The 21,774-nt window shown below is 35.7% G+C and overlaps 1 protein-coding gene across 1 annotated transcript in view; it reads left to right on the plus strand.

Moving 5' to 3' along the window:
- MMP16 (matrix metallopeptidase 16) overlaps positions 1 to 21,774 on the plus strand; it is a 290,123-nt gene that overhangs the window by 259,063 nt on the left and 9,286 nt on the right. Inside the window, exons 8-9 of the mRNA XM_049633175.1 lie at positions 7,269 to 7,419; positions 17,122 to 17,237. Coding sequence (XP_049489132.1) covers positions 7,269 to 7,419; positions 17,122 to 17,237 — 267 coding nt within the window. The remainder of the gene's footprint in view (positions 1 to 7,268; positions 7,420 to 17,121; positions 17,238 to 21,774) is intronic.

A 21,774-nucleotide genomic window follows, 5' to 3' on the forward strand; every position in this document is an offset into this window, starting at 1 on the left:
TTTTTATTTATAAAGCTTCTCTGTCTTTAACTCAGACTTGTTGATATTTTCCCCTGCATTCTGCCAAGTACAATGTCAGTAAGGACCAGTTCTTTCCACTTGCTCCAGAATATGTCAACCTTGTAGGAAATCCAGTAAATGCCTTCATTCTGCCAAAGAGGCAATATTTTCCTTGAGAAGCAGAATGTCTGATCGTAAGGTAGTTAAAAATCTACCTCTCCAATGTAACAACAAAAAAAGAATTGAATATGAATCTCACATACTTAATCAAAACTCTTAAAAAGAGAAACAAAATTACTTCAATGTTGTTGTGTGAAAATCTTACCTCATCAAGATACAAAAAGCATTGTATAATTGTATTTCCTTAATTAACACCTGGAGAATTAAATGTATAACTCATAATCATTGTTGAGTTATTTTCTTGAATTCTAAACCACAGATATTCAGCAGGCAAGGTGTTATTTTTAACATTTTTTGTGTTTAACTGCTGGGATCTCATAATGTAACCTTATAGCAAATATTTGCTGATGAGTTTTCTGTTTTGTTTTGTTTTGTTTTTTGAAGGGACTATAAGTGCATTAAAAAAAATCCCCTGCTATGTTCCAAACGGAGGGGGGGAGGAGCAGTTAATTGAAATCTTCTATACAAAGGCCTTGATTATTAAAAGTGAAAGGCTCATTGTTTCTCCTTTTTATTGACTGAAAACTCTTGACCACTAGTATAGGCAAGTACTTCTGAAACACATTTTTTAAGAGTTGTTTTACTTTAATAACAAGAATTTCCTGGAAGACTGTAACTGTTATTCTTTTTTCACACATTATTGCCTTCTGAGACACCCTGGAAAACATAAATTAGGCTTCTGTAAACATTCTTTCATGCTACATGCACCAGGGCATCCTGGGTATCTATGAGCCTCTCGATATCACTACAAAGCCTGGAAAGAGTATGAAGAAATTTTCATGGATAGGATAGAGATAAGGAACTACAAACGGAAGTATTCTAAAGCATGCTAGAATGTTTCTGCTTAAAAGAACAGATAACCAATTGAGTATAGCTGATAACAGGTTTACTCTAAATAGCTAGCATGGGAGGCATTGGAACTGTATTATCCTGTCCTAATTAAAACTGAGACGACAGGAAAGAACGTAATAGTCACTGAGGTATAGGCAGCACACAGAGCAGGACTTTATTTTCATTGTATTGTTTCAAGACTTTCTATTTTAAATGACACATAGATATGACTAAAATATATAGCAAGCTGAGAAACAGCTGTCTGGATTTTCCATCTCACTGATTGTGGCCAGGAAGTGATCTGGGCCCTTGGGATGTGTTTTTTTCTTTACAAAATATTCAAATTAAACAATGGCTCAGGATAGGGGTACATTTTTATGATAGTATTTCCCAACACAGAGTTAAATATAATTAATTAAATAACCTTCAACATAATACGGGGACATGCCTTTTTATTTTCTTAGACTTCTGTAGTGGTTATAAAACTCATTTTTTTCTGCTCTACTAACAAGATTCAAGACCAGGCCCACAATGTAATTTATGTAGACTTTTTGGTTTTGTTTTCATCTTATCTTTGGTTATTTGTGTATACTAAACATGGGTCTTTGAATTAATAACCACTTATTAAGCACCTACTAATTTTCAACCATTATACATAAGGTACTGCAGGAAGTGCCAGTTACAGTGTTTGTCCACATCAAGTTGTTCACAGCCTAGAGCAGGTGGCAGGCTTGTGATCCATTAATGCACTAAATTATATGTACTAAAAGTGCACTAAGTAATATGATAAAGAAGAAGCCTGGGTACTCTGGCAATGTGAGAGGCCCACCTTACTCAGATAGGAACTGCTTTCCAGAGAAATGATGTTAAGTGAAGTTTTGAAAGAGTCGTACCCATTTTCCAGAAACGGAAATAAATGGAATGTAGATGAAATAAGAGATTTATATTGAGAAGAACCCTGAAATGTCATAGATGAATTTGGGTTTTATGCTGAATGCAATGACAAACCACTGAAAAGTTTAAACAAAAAGAGAGATAAAATCAGGTATGCATTTTAGAGAGATCCTTTTAATGACCTTGTGGAAGACAGATAAAAGTGAGACTGGAGTCAAGGAGACAAAAAAAACTTATTGGGGTCCTGGGTGGCTCAGTCCATTGAGTGTCTGACTTCTGCTCAGGTCATGATCTCATGGTTCATGGTTTTGAGCCCCACATCGGGCTCATTGCTGTCAGCATGAAGCCTGCTTCAGATCTCTGCCCCCTCTCTCTCTGCCCCTCCCCTGCTCATGCTTTCTCTCTCAAAAATAAAAATAAACATTTATTTTTAAAAAAGAAAGTTATTGAAATGATGCAAGTTAGAACATTAAAATGTCGCTCTCAAGGCACATGGATGGAAGACAGAATGGTGCACTGGCTAAAACCCAGGACTTTGGCTAACAGACTTGAGCTTAAGCACATCAGATACCTGGTGCGGTGTTTGCATGGCCGAAATTTATACTGAATAATCTTACTCAGTTAAAAGAAAAAATAACCCAACAGGATTAATTGAGTTTAGGGTGGATGTGGGATGTGTGACAGTAATTCACTCAAGAGCAGTTACACTTGCCATCTCTCTCATAGGCCTCCTGATCTCTCTCCTATGTGTACTTTTGCTCTTTGCATCTATTCCATTCTGTTTTCTGTTTCAATTCACGTCTTTGGTTACTCAATTTATACATCCTCATAATGTCTGCTTGCCTATGGTCATCATGGCTTCTCAAGCCTCAGACCATATAATGAATAGTCAATTCCCTCTACTGAATGGGAATGTCTCTCAATATTCCCTGGGTCATGTTCCCAAGAAAGAAGAACAGATGGGTCTGCTCATCCCTGCCCATCTGCCTAACCTATAATCCATAACCCTACAGAATTTTGACTGGCTCTAGGCTTGGATGGTAATGTATGGGGGAGATATGGAATATAATGAGACCTACTTCACAGCATGGGAGCAAGACAATCACCTTTAGAAGGGATAACTGAAAAGCTTACCTAGTACCAGTGACAATATGAATGGACTGCAAGGGACAGGATCAAGGAAGAGTTTAGTAATCAAATTAGCTAAATATTATGATCCATCAGATATGAAAAACAATAAACAGGAAGCCTGCAGATGTTTACTGCATTACTACATACAGAATAATTAGTGTGTCATCCACCCAAATAGTTGAAACAAGAAGAAAGGTCCTTTGATGAGTTCAAATTTGAACTTGTGGGTCAACTTTATAGAAAATCCCAGTAGATACCTATATATACCATTTGGCTTTCAAGAGCTGTTAGGATTACAGATAGCCATTGATGGCCACTCTCTTTTTTGACTTCTAAGGTTTTCTTTTACTTTAGTCTTCCTCCCTGCCTCGTCTGCCTCCTTTGCATTTGCCTCCTCTTTGAGGGACATAGATTTCTAGAAGCCCAATTCTGGTTCCTCTTCACCTTTCCTCTATATATTCTCTATATATTATTTTATATATATTCTTCTCTCTCTCTCTCTCTCTATATATATATATATATACATATATATATATATATATATATATATATATATATGTATATATATATATGTATATATATATACATAAATCCTAAATTAGTAAACACCATATTTATGCTTGTGACTTTACAAATTGTTATCTTCAAACTCACATATCCAGTTGCTTCCTTGACTTCATTTCAATATCTCACTGACATCTCAAACTCTTCATTTGAGCCCCCTGTAGCCCATCCACCACAGTCTTCTTTGGCTTATTTTATATCACAATTCTTCTCTTGCTTACAAAAGTCAGAATTTGAGGATTATCCTTGATCCTATCTGTTTTTTAATTCCCCACAGCCAACCGAACAGCAATGCCTATCAATTCCATCTCCAAAATGCGTCATAAGTCCATTTTCTCCTTTCCATCAGTATTGCTGTCACCTGATTATAGGCTACTAGCAAAGAATTTTTTAATTTAACTATTTAGTGCCTTCCTATTTCACTTTAGAATGAAGTTCAAAATTTGATAAAGGCCACATGATCCTTACCTCTACCCTTCCCATACATTCCAACAACATTGTATCCTAGCTCTCTAACAAGGTTCTTCCCATTAAGGCATTTGTCCTTGGTGTTTCCACCCCATCAAACCATCTTCACTGAGTTGGCTTTTTTGAATTATGTAAGTTACAAATCAGCCTCATTTGAATAAAGGGATCTTTCCCGTGTCTGATACAAGCAATTCTTCCCATCCCATCACTTTTACATTAAGGCATATTTTTCTTATAGTACTTTTCTCTCTGAAATTACCTTTGTTTGCTTGTCTAAGTTCAGTTTTCCCATACCCATTGGGTAGAATCTAAGCTCCATAAAGCAGAGGTGGTGCCCTTGTTATTCAGTGCTGCATCTCTAGTGCCTAAAATAGTGCCTAGTAAGTGCACTAAAGTAAGTTTTGATGAAAGATTCAACTAATTAATTCTTGCAAAAGAGCATTAGCGGGTCTTCTCATTTCCATTCTTTGCCTTAGAATCTATTTTTCACAAAAGGCAAAAAAAAGTCATCTTTTGAAAATACAAAACGGATCATATCCCTCCATTCATTCACTCTTTGATGGTTTCAGTGCGCTCAAAATAAGACTAAAACCCACCACATACATTTTCAGTACCACTCTCTTTTTGTTCAGTACACTCCGCTGATCTGTTCATTTTTAATCATACCAAACTCCTTTGCTTGGAATACTATTCTTGACATTCTTTGCATAGATACCATCTTCTCTTTCTTTAAATTTTGGTTTAAGTGTTGTTTCTTCAGAGAAGCTTTCCTGATTGCTTTACTTGAAGGAGTTTCCCCTTAGGATTTCTTTTTTCTCACCCCCTGATGTATTTCCTTCGTAGCATTCAGTAGTTTTCAACTACTACAATTATATTTTTGTATCTTTGGTTTCATCTGCCTAATCCAGTAGAATGCAGGATGATTAGGATAGTGACCAGGTCTGTCTTCTTCTCTTTAGTACCCTTAGTACTTAACATGATAATTGGGACACTGAAGGTACTCAATAAATGTTGTTTTTTACATATGATCGCAAATGGCAGTAGAAGCTCTTGGAGTAAATAAGATTACTCCTACTGGGGCGTCTGGGTGGCTCAGTTGGTTAAGCATCTGACTTCGCCTCAGGTCAGTGAGCATCTTGCAGTCAGTGAGTTCGAGCCCCACGCTGGGCTCTGTGCTGATGACAGTTCAGAGCCTGGAGCGTGCTTCAGATTCTGTGTCTCCCTCTCTCTCTGCCCTTCCCCCACTCACACTCTGTCTCAAAATTAAACATTAAAAAAAAATTTTTTTGAAGATTACTCCTAGTTTCAAACTAAAGACACCTAACTGAATCTAGCCTGAAGACATGTTTTTGTTTGTTTGTTTGTTTGTTTGTTTGTCGGGGGGGTTATTTTTTTGTTTTGTTTTGCTTTTGCTTTGTGTTGTGTTCAGGTTATCATAGTCCTCATCTAGGGGTAGTATTGAAATATTGTAACAAGTAGGTCTTACATCTATTAGAAGGAGCATAGGATACTTTGTCAGTGTATCCTATGTTGGTGTGGGAGGTAGATAGAATTTTAGGGCAATGTATATTTGCTGACTTTTATGGATGAGTCTCAGTATTTGGATACCTCATCCACTCTAGTTGTAAGCTCGCCCTTGAAAGTATTTAAGTGTGGGATCATCACTCCCGGCCCCTACTTCCGATTTAGAATTTAGAATAAGAGAAGAGGGCAGAAAAAAAAAAGGCTTAGGAAATGTCAACATTTAAGAACTGGGAAGAAGGGGCGCCTGGGTGACTCAGTCGCGTAAGCATTCAACTCTTGGTTTCAGCTCAGGTCATGATCTCACAGTTCATAGGTTTGAGCCCCGACTTGAGCTCTGCATTATCAGTACAGAGCCTGCTTGAAATTCTTTCTCTCCCTGTCTCTCTGTTCCTCCCCCACTTGTGCACCCTCTCTCTTTCTCTTTCTCAAAATTAAAATAATAATAATAATATTAATAATAATAATAATAATAAAAAGAACTGAGAGGAAAAGTAAAACAGAAAGGAGGGGCGTTTGGGTTCAGTCAGTTAAGCGACTATTTCAGCTCAGGTCATGATCTCACAGTTCATGAGTTGGAGCCCTGCAATGGGCTCTGTGCTGACAGCATAGAGCCTGCTTGGAATTCTCTGTCTTCTTCCCTCTCTCTGCCCCTCCCCTGCCAGCGCTCTCTCTCTCTCTCTCTCTCTCTCTCTCTCTCTCTTTCTCTCTTCTCTCACAAATAAACATTAATAAAAAACAAAAACACAAAGGAGCAGCTTAAGAAAAAAGTACCCCCGACCACCAAAAAAAAAAAAAAAAAAAAAAATGTTTCTAGCAGCTTAGAGAGAAAAGTACTTTAAGTGGGCAACTGTGTCAATAGGTAGGGGTGGAGAATGATTTCCTTGGAAAGCATCGGCGACTCCAGAGCAAAAATTCTCAGGGGAAAGTTGGTATTAAGTCAACTTTCAGTGGAATGAGGAATGTTTGTAGACTTCTTGAGAGGCAGTACCAAAGAGGGGAGTGGTAAGCACAGTTGGCCAGTGGGATAGGATGTGAGGAAGTGTGTTGCCTATAGATAATTTCAAAACAGCAATAAAACTGACTAAAGTTTGTCTTCTTGTTAATATCGCCATGCTCTGGCAATTCCAAACAAGGTTAGGGTTAAAATTCTCTTCCCCTAGGCTACCACTCTTAAAGAGAGGGATAGAGCACATAGGGTGAAAGGAAAATGACTTTATAAGACCAAAGGACCTTGTGAATGTTTATAATAATAGGAAAAGAGCAGCCTGGAGGATGTGTTTCAATGGAGTACAGGTTATACTCAGTAAAGCAATCTGAGGATACACAGAATGCACAAAACACAGGAATGATTTAACCTCATAGAAAAAATAGAGCCTCCAATTCCTAGAGGAAAACTCCTGATTCTTGATTCAGAATTGTTGTATTATGGCAAGTTGTAGATATTTTGTGTTTCTTGAGTTAATTCACAGATTCTGATTCCATTATTACATAGTTACTCATTTTATCCACTTTTGAAGACAATCTTTCAACAATAACATCGAAGTGCCAAAAGTGACTATTACTTAGTTATTTTATGGATTTCATGTAAAATGATTTTAAATGCATTGTGTTAATAGATATAGTCTAATTTCTGACATTAAATGATTGTATTCTGCATTTGCACTTATTTCATACAGGTAACAAATATTGGGTGTTTAAGGATACAACCCTACAACCCGGCTATCCTCATGACTTGATTACTCTTGGGAGTGGAACTCCCCCGCATGGAATTGATTCAGCCATTTGGTGGGAAGACGTTGGGAAAACCTATTTCTTCAAGGGGGACAGGTCAGTACACATTTCACTTGGGAAAGACAGTTAACTAATGTTTAGAGAAGCTAATATTTCTCCTCTATAGTGGATGTGTATTGTTGATTAAGAATCTGTGTGATATAAAGACAAGAATTAATGAAATCAAAAGTATTTTTAAACAACATTCAAGATAATATTCCTGTAATATACCCACATAATATGACCTTCTTAGGAATGTACATGTTCTTCCTCCTCTCCATCACTTATCATGCCTATAAATCTGTGTAGGCAGCATATCTCTAATCCTGCAATGCATTTCCTTGACGTTTTACTTAACTTTATTTTAAAAGCACTTTATCGCACAGTCTGTTTTGTTTGCTTGTTTTCGTATTCAAAATTAAAGTTTTACACTCTGCATGTAATTAACTGAGCATTTTCAAATAATCCAGTTTAGTCATGGGTTCTAGTTCTTAAGAAGCTGATTGTTTAGGTACCTACAAACAGGTGTTATGAGCTATCACTTAGCTTAAAGTGTAATTAATATCCCTTCCCTGTAACTTTCTTTCTTTTCTTTTCCTTTCTTTTCATTTTCTTATATGGCATTAGTAAAAATTGAGTGAACTATACTAGTCTTATGACTTGTGGCATCTACTAGGCTCCACTCCTGTGCATTTTTGATATAAATTGCACATAAAATGTAACTGGAAGTCTGTTTTTTATTGGTTTAATTTAGTATTAGGTAGAAGAAGTAATAGAGATGAAAAATAAATTTTTAATTACACTACTACTAGCTGGGTCAAATGTGACACTCAATATAATTTTTTGTATGTAGAAGACTTAAGTATGCATTTTATAGTAAATTAAAAATACATAAGTAGGAGTGCCTGGGTGGCTGAGTCGGTTTAGCGTCTGACTTTGATTTCAGCTCAGGTCACAGTCTCATGGTTCTTGGGATTGAGCCCAGTGTCGGACCCTGTGCTGACAGCCCAGAGCCTGCTTGGGATTCTCTCTCTCCCTGTCTGTCTGCCCCATCCCGGCTTTCTCTCTCTCTCTCAATAAATAAATAAACTTAAAAATATACATACACATACACACAAACACACATAGGAACAACAGGCTTTAATGCGCAACACCTAGTATTGAGTTTGCCTTATAATCTTGGCAAAGACTTTTGGCAAATCTTGTTTAACCCTATAATATGTCTCCAACTTTAGTAGAAAAATATGTAAGGATATAAACTTTATTTTATGATGTGTTTTTTTTTAAACTTAAAATTTTTTTAAGGTTTACTTATGTTTAATTAATTAATTTTAATTAATTTTATGGAGATAGAGCATGAGCAGGGGAGGGAAAGAGAGAGAGGGAGACACAGAATCTGAAGCAGGCTCCAGGCCCTGAGCTGTCAGCACAGAGCCCGATGCAGGGCTCAAACTCACGAGCTGTGAGATCATGACCTGAGTCGAAGTCGGATGCTTAACCGACTGAACCACCCAGGTGCCCCTTTATTTTGCAATTTGTAATTTTTTATTGCAAATGATTTCAGACATGGAGCTTTATCTGTGAACAAAAAACTCCTATAATTTATCTTCATGGATTAGACTATATACTTTTTAATTTATTCTGTTACTAACTTTCTATACATTTGATTTGTGTATACTTCTATAGCAAAATGTTCGTAAACTTGCAAGCAATATCATGAAACTAAAGTTTTGCTATGTGTTTCTTGCCAAATCACAAAACAAAAAAGGTCTATCAAACAAAAAATCTATTGAAGGAGAAGATCCTACTTATAGCCACAAAAAGTTGATTCTCAGCAAGATATAAGTGGGTAGAGTATGAAAGAAGAAAGAAGAAATTGATGGCCACAGCATGGTGACCACTAATGAAAATAAATCTGCAGACTTATAACATATTCCTTAAAATAACAACCCTGAAGGTTGTTAGAGTTTAAGCCCCCAGCCAGTTTAATTGCTTGAATGTACCCTTTCAGGACCAGGTTCAATAAGGAGTGTTTTGTTGGGTTTTTTGGGGGGTGGGGGATGGAGAAAGGCATAGAAACAAAAGGCTGACAAAACACACTTCTGCAGGACATTTCATGTAACAGTTTTAATGAGGATTTCCCAGATGGTAACAAAAACTGCCATTCTATGATCAGAAAGCCTGTTTTGTTTTGTTTTTTCACACATGCCAATACTACTTTTAAAATGTTTCCAACCTAAAATTCAGCACTTATTGAAAAATTTAAGTTTAGAAACTAAATGTGCACTGTCTCAAATAAGTGAAATCAATGAAGGTTAGATACCAAATTCATACTAGAATGAAGGCCATAGTAAATGGGAAAAGGAGTTTTAGTTCATTTGTTTCCTACTTGAGACGCTTGCTACATGCAAATATAACAAAATATGGAGAAATATTTTGTTTTAAGCTCTGCCTAAATAACTTTTTTTATAGGTTTAAAAAATATTTATAAGTTGGTGCTCCCAGTGGCTCAGTCAGTTAAGCATCTTACTTTGGCTCAGGTCACGATCTCAGGGTTCACAAGTTCTACAGCTCAGAGCCTGGAGCCTGCTTCAGATTTTGTGTCTCCCTCTCTCTCTGCCTCTCCCCCACTCCTGCTCTCTCTCTCTCTCTCTCTCTCAAAAATAAATAAACATTTTAAAAAAATGTTTTAATATTTATAAGCAAGAATCCAATTAATTTCCATGTGTGTGATCTTCTGTAACATTTCATGAGTCACAGGTGGCTTATAAGCAGATTCCTTCATATTCATATAATTCTATAATTCCAAAATCACAATTTTTCAATACTTTCATTCTAGATTATAAGTAGATGGATAAGACATTAAACTACCTGACTGAAACATATGAACAACAATTTGGTTGTCACTTTTATATAAGAATTCAGTGAGTCTTTATTCCTTATAGACTGTATATTTTTAATACCTATCAATTTTTTTAACATTTTATTTATTTTCCGAGTATATTTTTGAGAGAAAACACTGAATATTGCTTTGTCCTTACTTCTCCCTCTTCTCCTACTGCTCTTTCTGCTTAAGAAGGGTGGCAGGGGATGGATGATTGCTGATTAATTGGTTTCTATTTCTCTAAAGCTAAGAGAAGAAGGAGATTTTAGAAATCATCTAGTCCAGGTGTAAAAAACTCAACTGCCTTAAGGGGCCAAGCAAATAATGTATATACTACCAGGTACAGCAATAGTATGTAAGGCAATAATAGTAGGTAGTGTAGTGAGTGGGAAAGTACAAATATACTAGAAGAGCACTCAAAATCGGAATCATTATTTAATTTTCTAGACATACAAAGCACAGACTTAATATGATTTGGTCCAAGTGCTACCATATGTCAGCCCCGCATCCTGTCCATGTCCTACCAGCGTGTAGACAAACTCAATTACACTCCACAGGAATTCATCCTTCTCTAACCCAACTGCCCATGCTGATAGTATGAATATGAGACAGACTTTTCAATTCTCAACAGCTCTAATTCCCACTTCCTTAAGGTTTCTATAGTACTCCCGGCACAGCCCTCATTCATTTATTCAAAAAAATATTTTGAGCACATATGATGTGACTGACATGTGTTCTCAAGAAAGGACCACAAGGCTTCTGCTTCCGTGGCACTTAGCTTCTATTAAAGGAGGCAATAGTAAGCAGGAAACAAGTAAATGAGCCTAATCTTTTAACACTGAGAAATGCTACAAAGAAATAAAGCAAAGTGATAATGTGATAGAGACTCATGGGTGGGAAGCAGTGTTTGGAAAATCGGTGTAGAAGTCAGAGCCCTTGCTGAAGGAGACACAAGAGTGGGGCCTTGGATGGGTGAAGTTTCAGCCACAGGAAACTGTTTGGAACAATATGTTGTAGGCAGATGACATAGTAGTGCAAAAGCAATAATACTGGAATATTTAAATCCGGTAAAACATTGTGGCTACAACATAGCCAGTTAAGTGGTAAAGGTAATCGGTAAGTCAAATAGGTAAGCATGGGCCAGATTATATGGAGCCCTATAGACCATGACAAATGTGTTGGATTTGATTCTAGTCCAGTGAAAAAGTATGGAAGGCATTTTCAGCAGGAGAGCAAGATGATCTGATGTGTATTCACAGACATCACTGTGGCTTCTGAGTAAAGAATGGGCTTCAAGAGTGAAAGCAGAGGGTCACCGGGAGGCTGTTGGAGTCGTACAGGAGGATACGATGGTAGCGGTGGAGATGGAGGAAAAGGAATGGGTACATGATATATTTTGAGTGTAATCAGAACAGTCTTTCTTATGGCTTGGGTTTTAGGGGTGAGAAAAAAGCAAATTAAAGATAACTTCTAGGTTTTTCACCTCAAAAATGGAAACGGTGGTGCCCTTTCTGGAGATAGAGCAGACTGGGGAAGGAATATTGGGGAAAGGGGATTAAAAGATTGAAAATGTGCATATTTAGTTTGAGATGTCTGTTTCACACACCAACTGGAGGAATTAAGTGGGTACCTGGATAGCTTGAGTTTGCCTCAGTGGAAAGGTCAGTCTGAGGTACACACTGGAGAATGATTGACATAAATTGTATTGATAGCAGGGGACTACATCAAATGTCCTAAGTGTACAGATAGCTAAAGATGAATAGTTGAAATGATGGCTCTTTAAATAGATCTGTAAAGTCAGATTAAAATTTCCAGTATTTCACTATTTCACATACAGCCTGGAACTCACTTCCTCAGATTCCTACTTGCCCTTTTCTTAATACACTATAATTTGATACTTGGATACATTTTGATCCTCATAGCATTTAACTCTAAAAGGCTATGTTTCTAACTCATCTGTCAGCATCTTCTCACAGATACATTCCCTATGGCCATACTTCATTCTAAGCTTAACTTTTAACAAGTTTAAGATATGTTCAAAGAAAGACAAAATTTAGATCCACTTTTGTTTTTACTATTATCACCCTTAATAGTCAAACAGAAAAACATTTATTTCCTTCAGCTTAACTTGTGTGTTTATGAAGCAATTACTCAATATATGTGTTTTTAAGATCATTCAACACAGTGTAAATTGGTATCTCCAATTCTGTTGCATCACTAAGAATGTTTCTGAAGAGTGGGACTTTGTATAATTATTTGGGTATGAAAAAAGAAGAGGTGCTGTATTTTGTGTAACTTAACAGAAGCAAGTAGTCTTGACTCTGAAGTACAGATGAGACAAAGTAAGATGAAGAAATGGCTGGGTCACGTGAAATTACCCTTGGAGCCATTTTTTGTTCAGTTTAAATTTGGTATGTATACCATTCCAGAATTTTCTATACCATTTTTTCTTAGCAGAGAAATTTAACAAAATGCTATATACCATTACATGGACAACTTTTGTCTCTTATGGATGTGACCCATGCTTAAGTCAAATAAAATGAATAAATCTCATTTCTAATCATAATTTATTTTGAAGCATTGATTTGCAGTGCTTTTCTCAAAGAATCAGCAATCTAAAGTCATAATTCTACATTAGAGATAACTGATATATCGGAAGAAAAAAAACTATAAATTTCATTTATAATAGGTTTTATCATTTGCTGACCATCCTGCACAAAATTCCATTTTTTTCCATTATAATATCTAAACTGTAAACCCCCAAATAGTTTATTTACCCAGGTTTCATCTGAATATGTTAATATGCTTCTCAGGGAACCCGTAAACTTATTTTTCAGGGAGAAAAACATCAGTGGGATGAGCTTTTTGTTCATTTTGAAATATGTTCAAATATGTTGGAAATTAAAATGCTAACTTGTATTTATGAATAAGCTTCAGCACCTCTTATAAGACAGCTCTGAATATAGTTAGATGATTCTAATCACATTCAAGTTTACTGGATATATATCAAAACTGCCACATAGCAGATAACTGAGGGTCCAAGCCTACACTGAGTGTTTCAAAAATTGTGAAATGATCCCAAATTATAATTTTGCATTATCTGTCAGTGACGAAAGGGAGGAATGTTTTTACTCTGATAAATTCATACCAGAATTATGTTCCTACAAGAGAGTGTAATAGAATTCACATTCCATTAATATTTTCTTGAAATTGTGATCTCTATGAATCTTATGTGCTTGGCATATAATATAGGTGCTCAAAAAAGTGTTGGTGGGCAAATGACTGAACAGAAGGAGGGAAGAAGGAAAATTATACTTAAGTATGTTAAGAGGTTGAGAGAGAGTACTGAGAGTAAGAATGCTATGCCCAAGGGAAACAATAACACTAACATGCTAAACTATGAAGCTGAGAGTATTAGAGTTTCAACTCTGCAACTTTTCAAAAGAGTGAATGTGACTAAATCATTATCTTTTAACTGAGTTGAGTGACTATACATACTAAATCTATGGTTAGGACATCATCATAGAAAGCATTGTAATATGCAGTATAAAAGATTGTTGAGGGACTTAAATGAAATAAAATAAAATTATGTGTATAAATTTATTTATAGCTACAAAAGCCTATATAAATTACTGGTATCGTTATAAGAACATCGCTACAACTACTTCTCAGAGAACAAACCTGGTTTCTAAGAATGTAGTTAATCTTTCTTAAATGACACACAGGGTGTGATCCCATTGTCCCCAGGATTTGTAATTGTTCAAAACTTCTGACATAGCAATATTGAAAAGCTTACTTTAAGTTGTAGTTTATATCCAAAAATAACATTTATTATAAGTAAGTCATTATTTAATCTATCATGGAGGGAAAAACCCTACCAAGTAAACCTTGATACAGTATCTACTGTAAAGTACATTCTGATTTTAGAGATGTAAAATGCGAAAAAAAGCTTTTCTTAGAATCTGTGAAAATGAGGCATTAAACATTTTCTCTCTGAGAGGTTTTCTTTTCTTTTCTTTTCTTTTCTTTTTTTAATGTTTATTTATTTTGAGAGAGAAAGAGTATGCTCATGAGCGGGGCAGGGGAGAGAGAGAGAAAGAGACAGAGAATTCCAAACGGCCTCTGTCCTGCCAGTATAGAGCCTGACATGGGGCTCGATCTCACAAACCCTGTGATCATGACGTGACCCAAAATCAAGAGTCGGACTCTTAACTGATTGAACCACCCAGGTGCCCCTGAGAGGCTTTCTTTATGGTCAAGTGCAGGAACCAGTTGACATGTATGTCTATTGTAAACACAAATGAAATATTTACTGAAGAGATGATATCTTGAAATTTAACCAGAGTAACCATTCTATATTCATCATAGAATGTTCTGTGAGAAAGAAATATTCAGAAATATTTTTAAAGCAGATGTTCCCATGAACTAAATGTGAAAGAAAATATACTTCAAAATTGGTAGAACATTACACTAATGATTCTGCCTTCTTGTCTTCAGAAAACAGGCCCAGTCACCATTATATTAGCTCAGTCTTCTCCATGAAGCTTTTCCTGATCTTTCCATCAGAACTGTTCTCATCTTTTGATGAGAATCTGTGACAAATACCTGTAACAGGGTATTTCCCTCTTTGGCTAAAATCTGCCTTGTGGCTTACTTATTGGAATACTTCATGAAACAATCTTTTTCTCTTTTCCATGTAAACATTGAGGATGGAGGAATTGCTAATATTCCAGATGTTACTTGAATGGATGTTTCTAGGAACTATAGCAAAACCTTATGTACAAAACCCCAGAACTCAATAGATAAAGAATCTTCCATAGACCTAGAATAGGAAAATATCCAAAAAAGACCAGGAAATGCTTATTTTTTTCTGATTTCAGCCAAAATACCTGAGATAATGAATTAAGTATGTCACTTCCCAAACCTGTGTTGGTAAAACACTAGCTTTAGAAGATGGAAAGAGATGTTTAGTGGGAAAACAAGGCAAAAGGTTGTCAAATAAATTTAAATTTGGAAAACCGTATTTGGTGGGCACAGAGGAAAGAGGAAGGAATTTTAAAATCAGACCAATTGCTTATAAATCTATCCCTTATTGTCCTCTTAGAAGTCTCCTCTCTTAAAAGGGGACAATGATGACTGTCTGATGGGTTTGTTGTGATTAAACGAGATGATGCACAGAGCATATGCCTGCCCTAAAGTGTCAGGAATACTGGGAACTGCCAATAGCTTCACCCCAGCTTTGTCATTCTTTTTGAATATTCAACACATAAACTTCTTTGACTCTTAGAACATATAAACAATCATGACTGATCCCCAGGAGGGCAGGTTACAGTTTGTTTTTTGGATGTCTAGCAGTTCTGGGAAAGTGGCTGAAGGGCCACCATGTGAAGGCATGGGGATCTAGAGTTCTGACTCTTGGCGAGCTTTCCTTTTATCTGTTTTCCTATCTATACACTGAGGACTCCAGTCAAGACCTGCCCTAAAGTCTACACTCATATACTCTTCAACAACTCCACTTTGATGTCTAGCAGGTACCTGAATTTAACATGTCTAAAACCAAAATCGTGATTCTTCAAACCAGCCCAACTCACCTTCCCCCACTTCCCTATCTTACTGAATGGCAACATTATTCTTCCACATGTTCGGGCCCCAGATTCTTGAGTTGCACTCAACTTCCTTCTCTCAGATCTTGCATTCAACTCATTAGTAAGCTCTTTGAGATTTCCCTTCAAAATATATCCCAATCCCTTGAATTACCATCAACTCTACAGTTTACATTCCAGTCCAAGGACTGTTGCAGTGACATCCTAACTGGGATTCCTGCTTCTATTTTACCTCCTTAAGTCTATTTAACTCAAAGCACCCAGCATGTTCCTTTAAAAAATAAGCCAGATCTTGAAGCTCCTCTGCTCAAAATCTGTGTTGGCCTCACATATCCCTTAGAGAAAACCCAGAAGCTTTGCTGTAGCATAAAGGTCTATCTAATCTTAGATTCTGTTCCCACTCTGAACTTTTCTTCCACTAACCAGCTCAATTCTAGTCACCCTAGCCTTCTTGTGGATGCCTAAGTGCTCCAAGTTTGTGCCTGCCACAGTAACTTTCAATAACTAGTTCCTCTACCTGGAACTTCTTCTCCCAAAAGCTATATGTGTTGCACCTCACTTCTTTCTGCTTTCTGCTCAAATGTCTGACACAGGAAGGACCTTTCTGTTCACTAAAATGGCTTTCCCATATGCCTAGCTAACTTTATCTGCTTGTTTTCTAAATCTTACCACCTCCTACCATAGTATGTATTTATTAATAAATTGTTTTATTGCCTATATGTATCCTAAAATTTAAAAAGATGAGAGCTGGGCATGTCTGCTTTGTTCAAGGTTATATCTCTATAGTGTCTACAATATGCCAGGAACATAAAAGGTACTCAGTAAATATTTGTTAAGTGAACAAATGAATGAAAAATGAATCAAGATTCTGCTTAAGATGATTCCAAAGAAATAAAAATAAAAGTGTTCTGCTGCCTAAGAAAGATTTTTCAAAAATCATGAAAACCTCTTACTCATCCTTAGGTTGATGAAACCCTTTTGAATTGAAAATATATTTAGGAAGCACAATATACTTAGCTAGAATTTTTAAATTAATTTTAGCAGACAGAATAAATATACAATAATAACACCCATTTTTAATATGTGCAAGACAGAAAACAGAATGAATGTTCTTTGTATCCAAGGTCTTTCTAATGTTTTTAATCACTTTTGTAAATCATTAACAGCATACAGCAAGGATTTAATGAATGTTAGCTATTACTGTGTATACATAATTTCCTTCTCTATGCATGTGTTTTGTTTTTTGTTGTTTTTGTTTATTATCCTTTTTAGATATTGGAGATATAGTGAAGAAATGAAGACCATGGATCCTGGCTATCCCAAACCAATCACCGTCTGGAAAGGTATCCCTGAATCTCCTCAGGGAGCCTTTGTGCACAAAGAAAATGGTATGCAGCATATGCATTATATATTTCATGAGTTTACGAAATATTTTAATAATGCATTCTAATTTTTCATTATGAGAGATTAAATCATTAGAAAATACCATACTAGGGCCATAATATATTTATGTGAACTTTCCTTCGTAAATTTATGCTTAATATTATGCTTCAGATTTTTTTTTTACCTCAGCTTATTTTAGTTTATAAGAAAAAAATGAAGGTAATGTTTTAAAATGAAGGGTGTGGATACCTTCGAAGTAACCTTGCCTATTTTTCTATTAAAATTACTAGAAAGTTAAGAGCAGACATATATAGGACAGGAGCTGGTCACAAGGAAGGTATAAGTGTGGCCTGAGACACAAAGACATCCAGCAATTGTGCATGCTGAAGATGTTAATTTTTAATGTGCACTTTTGGCTTAGAGTGTCAGCAAACAGGGAAGATTCCAACTCAATACAGTCAGGCTAAGTGGCTGAATGATTGCTCAATAACAAGAAGCAGATCAGAGACCTGCCCGTGTTCCTTGCTCTCCATCTCAAGATTTGAGTTTCAGCCAGGTCCAAAGTAGAAAGTTAGCCAAGCGACGGAAAATCCATACACTCCTATCTGTTGGTATATGTAAAATCTGAACATTTCTCTCCTCATCCAGAGATTAGTAAATAGGAATAAACCATAATAATAATTAAATATTCCAGAACAATACACAGTATTCCAGAACAAGGGAAAGAGAAATAATTCTGAAATACATAGAAAAAGCACACCATAAGAAAATGATATACCATTTGGGTCCTCAATAGCATGAAAGTCTGTAACATATACGCAACAAGAACAAAATAAATATCACTTGCAGGAACAAAATTAAATGTGTCGGATGAGGAAAGAACAAAAACGTTTACTGAAGAAATAGGAGGAAAATGAAAATCAACACCACCACTGAAAACTATAATTAATCATCAGCATATTGCCAGAGTTGAAGACAACTATGCACTGAGTGTAACCCTGAAGGAACTGAGACCTGGAATGAATAAATACCGATCAGAAAAGTCTAAGTACACAAACTGTATTATGACCCTTGTTATATGAAGTGATATACTACATGCTCTATGAAAGTACCCCACAAGTAATATAGTGTAGGCAGAGACAAAGTCAGAAAGAACCTAGAAGCTCTGATCATATAACTTGTTGAGAATTATAGGGGTTTTTTGTATATTCTATTGGTTCATAGAATTAAAAGACCAAGTTAAGATAAAGCCAGTATGTGATAAAAGCAGAAATGCACAGGAAAGGACAGATAGAAATGAAAACATATCTTTCAAAAGGTTATCAATAAAAAAATGAGGGAAGTAACAGTGCAGCCACATTGGAGGCTGTAAAACCAGATCAAAATAAGTTCAAAACCTCAAACTATACAGATGAATTTGAAAAGGACAAAGGAATGAAAGAAATAGGTGAAAAATGATCACATGGAGGCCGAAAATTGAAATTACCCCTACGAATTATAGGTGTCACCGAGGAAGAAGCTAGAGGAGAGGAGATTTCTTGAGGTTAAATTAAAGGGCTTTTATTAAAGCCCAGATAAAACCAACTCTACGTAATATTTACAGAAGTCTTACCACTGCTCTAGACTGTCTTCAGTAAAGATTATCACATAGTATGCAAAAATATTGCAAAGAAAATTCAACCGAGATCTCACTGGTTATTACCTCTAGCAAGTTTGATAATAGTTTCTCATTCCTTATCTTTGTTTTATTAACTTTCTAAACTGAGTCTACCTTTTATAATAAAAATAACTTTTAAAATAAGTAATAAATTGTTTCAAAAGATTTAAAAAATACACATAATTTTTTTAAAGTTTATTTATTTTGAGACAGAGAGAGAGTGCAAGTGTGGGAAGGGCAGAGAGAGAGGGGGAGAGAGAGAATCCCAAGCAGGCTCCGCATTTTATCACTGCAGAGCCCAGCATGGGGCTCAAACTTATGAACCATGAGATCATGACCTGAGTTGAAGTCAAATGCTTAACTGACTGAGCCACCCAGGCACCCCTGAAAAAGTACACATTGTCTGAATTCCTTACCACATTAACTTTTCATTTTCCCTCCTTCTATTTACAAGGCCTCTAATATCTGAGATCTGATCAGATTCTCTGGGGAGAAATCATAATTATATTAAAAAAAATCTTGATGCCCCCTGTCCCATGGCTTTTCATATTCTTTTCCATCTGAATATTTAATCATATTCATTCTGTATAAATCAGTGAAATTGTGCTGAAGAGTATATTCTGAACTGAATTAACTCTTTCATAAATAGTTTCTGAACAAGTATGAAGCAACACATCAAAATTGTTTAAGTTAGAATACATACTTATATTCTTTTGGTTATATTAATACAATTAACAAAATACTATCAGTTTTCACCCCTGCCAAAATTCCTACTCAATTTTTTGTGTCCTACAAAACAGGACTGAGACTACCAAGATCATATTCCTATGAGCATTTTCCCCACTCTCTACCCACCTCAAAGGTCAATTTCAGAAGGGGGAAAAAAACAAGTTTTCTTTTATTCAGAATTTCGAGGCTTCTCTTCACATAGTAAAAAATAATTTTGTAAAATACTGACAAAGAACATGTTGGGGAAAAATCAACGCTTACAAATGACTAAAACCTACAGATGAAACTGCAGTATGTCTATGTTTTCTGGACCCCTCCTGTCCAGTCCCCTCTTTGATTTGACTTCAACATTGAGTCACCCTTCATCTTTCAGGCTCTCCTCCTTGAATATCCTTTTTTGCTTACCCTATCCCTTGCACTCAAAATCTCATAATAATCAGCTTATATGCTCATTATCCGCTCTGATGTAAACTCTTTGAAGACAGTCACATAGTAAACATTCAATAAATATTAGTAGTATAAATTAATTTTATGCCTCCCATTACTCTAAAAATTCACTGCCTGGAGGAGATATCTCATTTATCTGAAACACTTGTTCTGTACAATAGCAATACCAAACGATCTGGAAGGCCTTGGTCTGTCAACAGCAAAGTCTCCTCTTTTCATTATCTACAGATGTCATGCTTGTAGCTTCTTACCTTAAATTCATAGTTTACACAATTTCTTCCCTTGGATTTGTGTATGAAAGATGAAAAGTTCAAACTATTAAGTAAACAAATTTGTATTTGTAGTTTGACTCAAAGTAATTCCCCATAAGTCTATGTGCATGGTATTTGATAGTCATAAAGTTAAAGATGATAGAACACTGAATGTTTTCTCTGGTTTATCCTTCTGTCAGCGTAGGAATTTGTTCCTTAGAATCGTCTCCTAGTGGTAATCTTTAAAAAAAAAAAGTCTACAGATTCAGCAATTCAGCTATAGGTTTTTGAAGAGTGCGTTTTATATTATATGCCTCCCTATATACCTACTGGTATTAATTTTGCCATTTTTATAAATGAAATATGAATACTTGGTGCTATTTATTGAATGCCTATCATGTATCAGTTGTGCTACATAAATTCATTATCTAATTGTCCAACATAAATAACTTTTTATGTAATTATTATTTATTAATGAGGAAACTGGCATCAGCTAGTTTAAGTAACTTATTCATGATCATAAGAAAGGCAAGATTATATATTTGAGGTTTGAAACTAGAACATTCTAGCCCCACTGAATGTGCTATAATGTACTATCTCCAAAGAGGAAAATTTAACACCATTCTCTACATTATATCATTAAGGTAACTGATTATCTGTCAAGTCTGGCTTAATTTTTCATCGTGTCACGCTAGACAAATTCAGGCTTTCTCAGAATGTAGCTTCCTGAGCCATCATCCTCCTGGTTTTTGCCTGTAACCATCTAAACAGTTTTCTCATTGTCCTGTCTACTTTTAGTTTCTGAAAACACAGCAATATAAATGAGATTTGAGTCATGAAGAATATAGTGGAATGATTTCTTCTTAGCATTTATTATTTGACCATGTTTTAAGCAAGAACAAGTTTTTAACACATACTAAAATTTTAGTGAAGAATCACTGAATTACCTCTCCCTCAAATTGTTTCTATGTTACTTGCCATCAAGGCATACCACCTAGGTATTCTATATTTTCTCCTTAGAAAGTGCACTTCTACGGTAAATACAAGATTCTACTTTTAAACCGTTGCATTTCATTTTGCTGGTTGCAGCCCTACTTTAGCCTGATTCTTGATTCTGTAACCTCAATTGATTCTTGAAATTCTGTTCATTTGCTATAGTCCCTACTCCCCATTCTCACCCTGGGTTAAAATATACAAGTGAAATTCAAACACATATTTCCACAAGATTCAGTTTATTCATTCACATTTATTAAACACTAATTAACTTCTTACTAATAAATATATCAGAGTGGAAAACAGAGAACACATAGGCACTGTCATCCAAGAACATCTACTAAGTTAGAACAAGACAATTATGATAGACAATGTCTCATTACATTTTAGGATTAAGCAATAGAAAAGTCACCAGTAAAATCCAGTCAAATATGAGAGAAGAAAAAGCTGTCACATAATACATTA

This window comes from Panthera uncia, chromosome F2, assembly GCF_023721935.1.
Source record: "Panthera uncia isolate 11264 chromosome F2, Puncia_PCG_1.0, whole genome shotgun sequence".
Classification (NCBI taxonomy): Eukaryota; Metazoa; Chordata; class Mammalia; order Carnivora; family Felidae; genus Panthera; species Panthera uncia.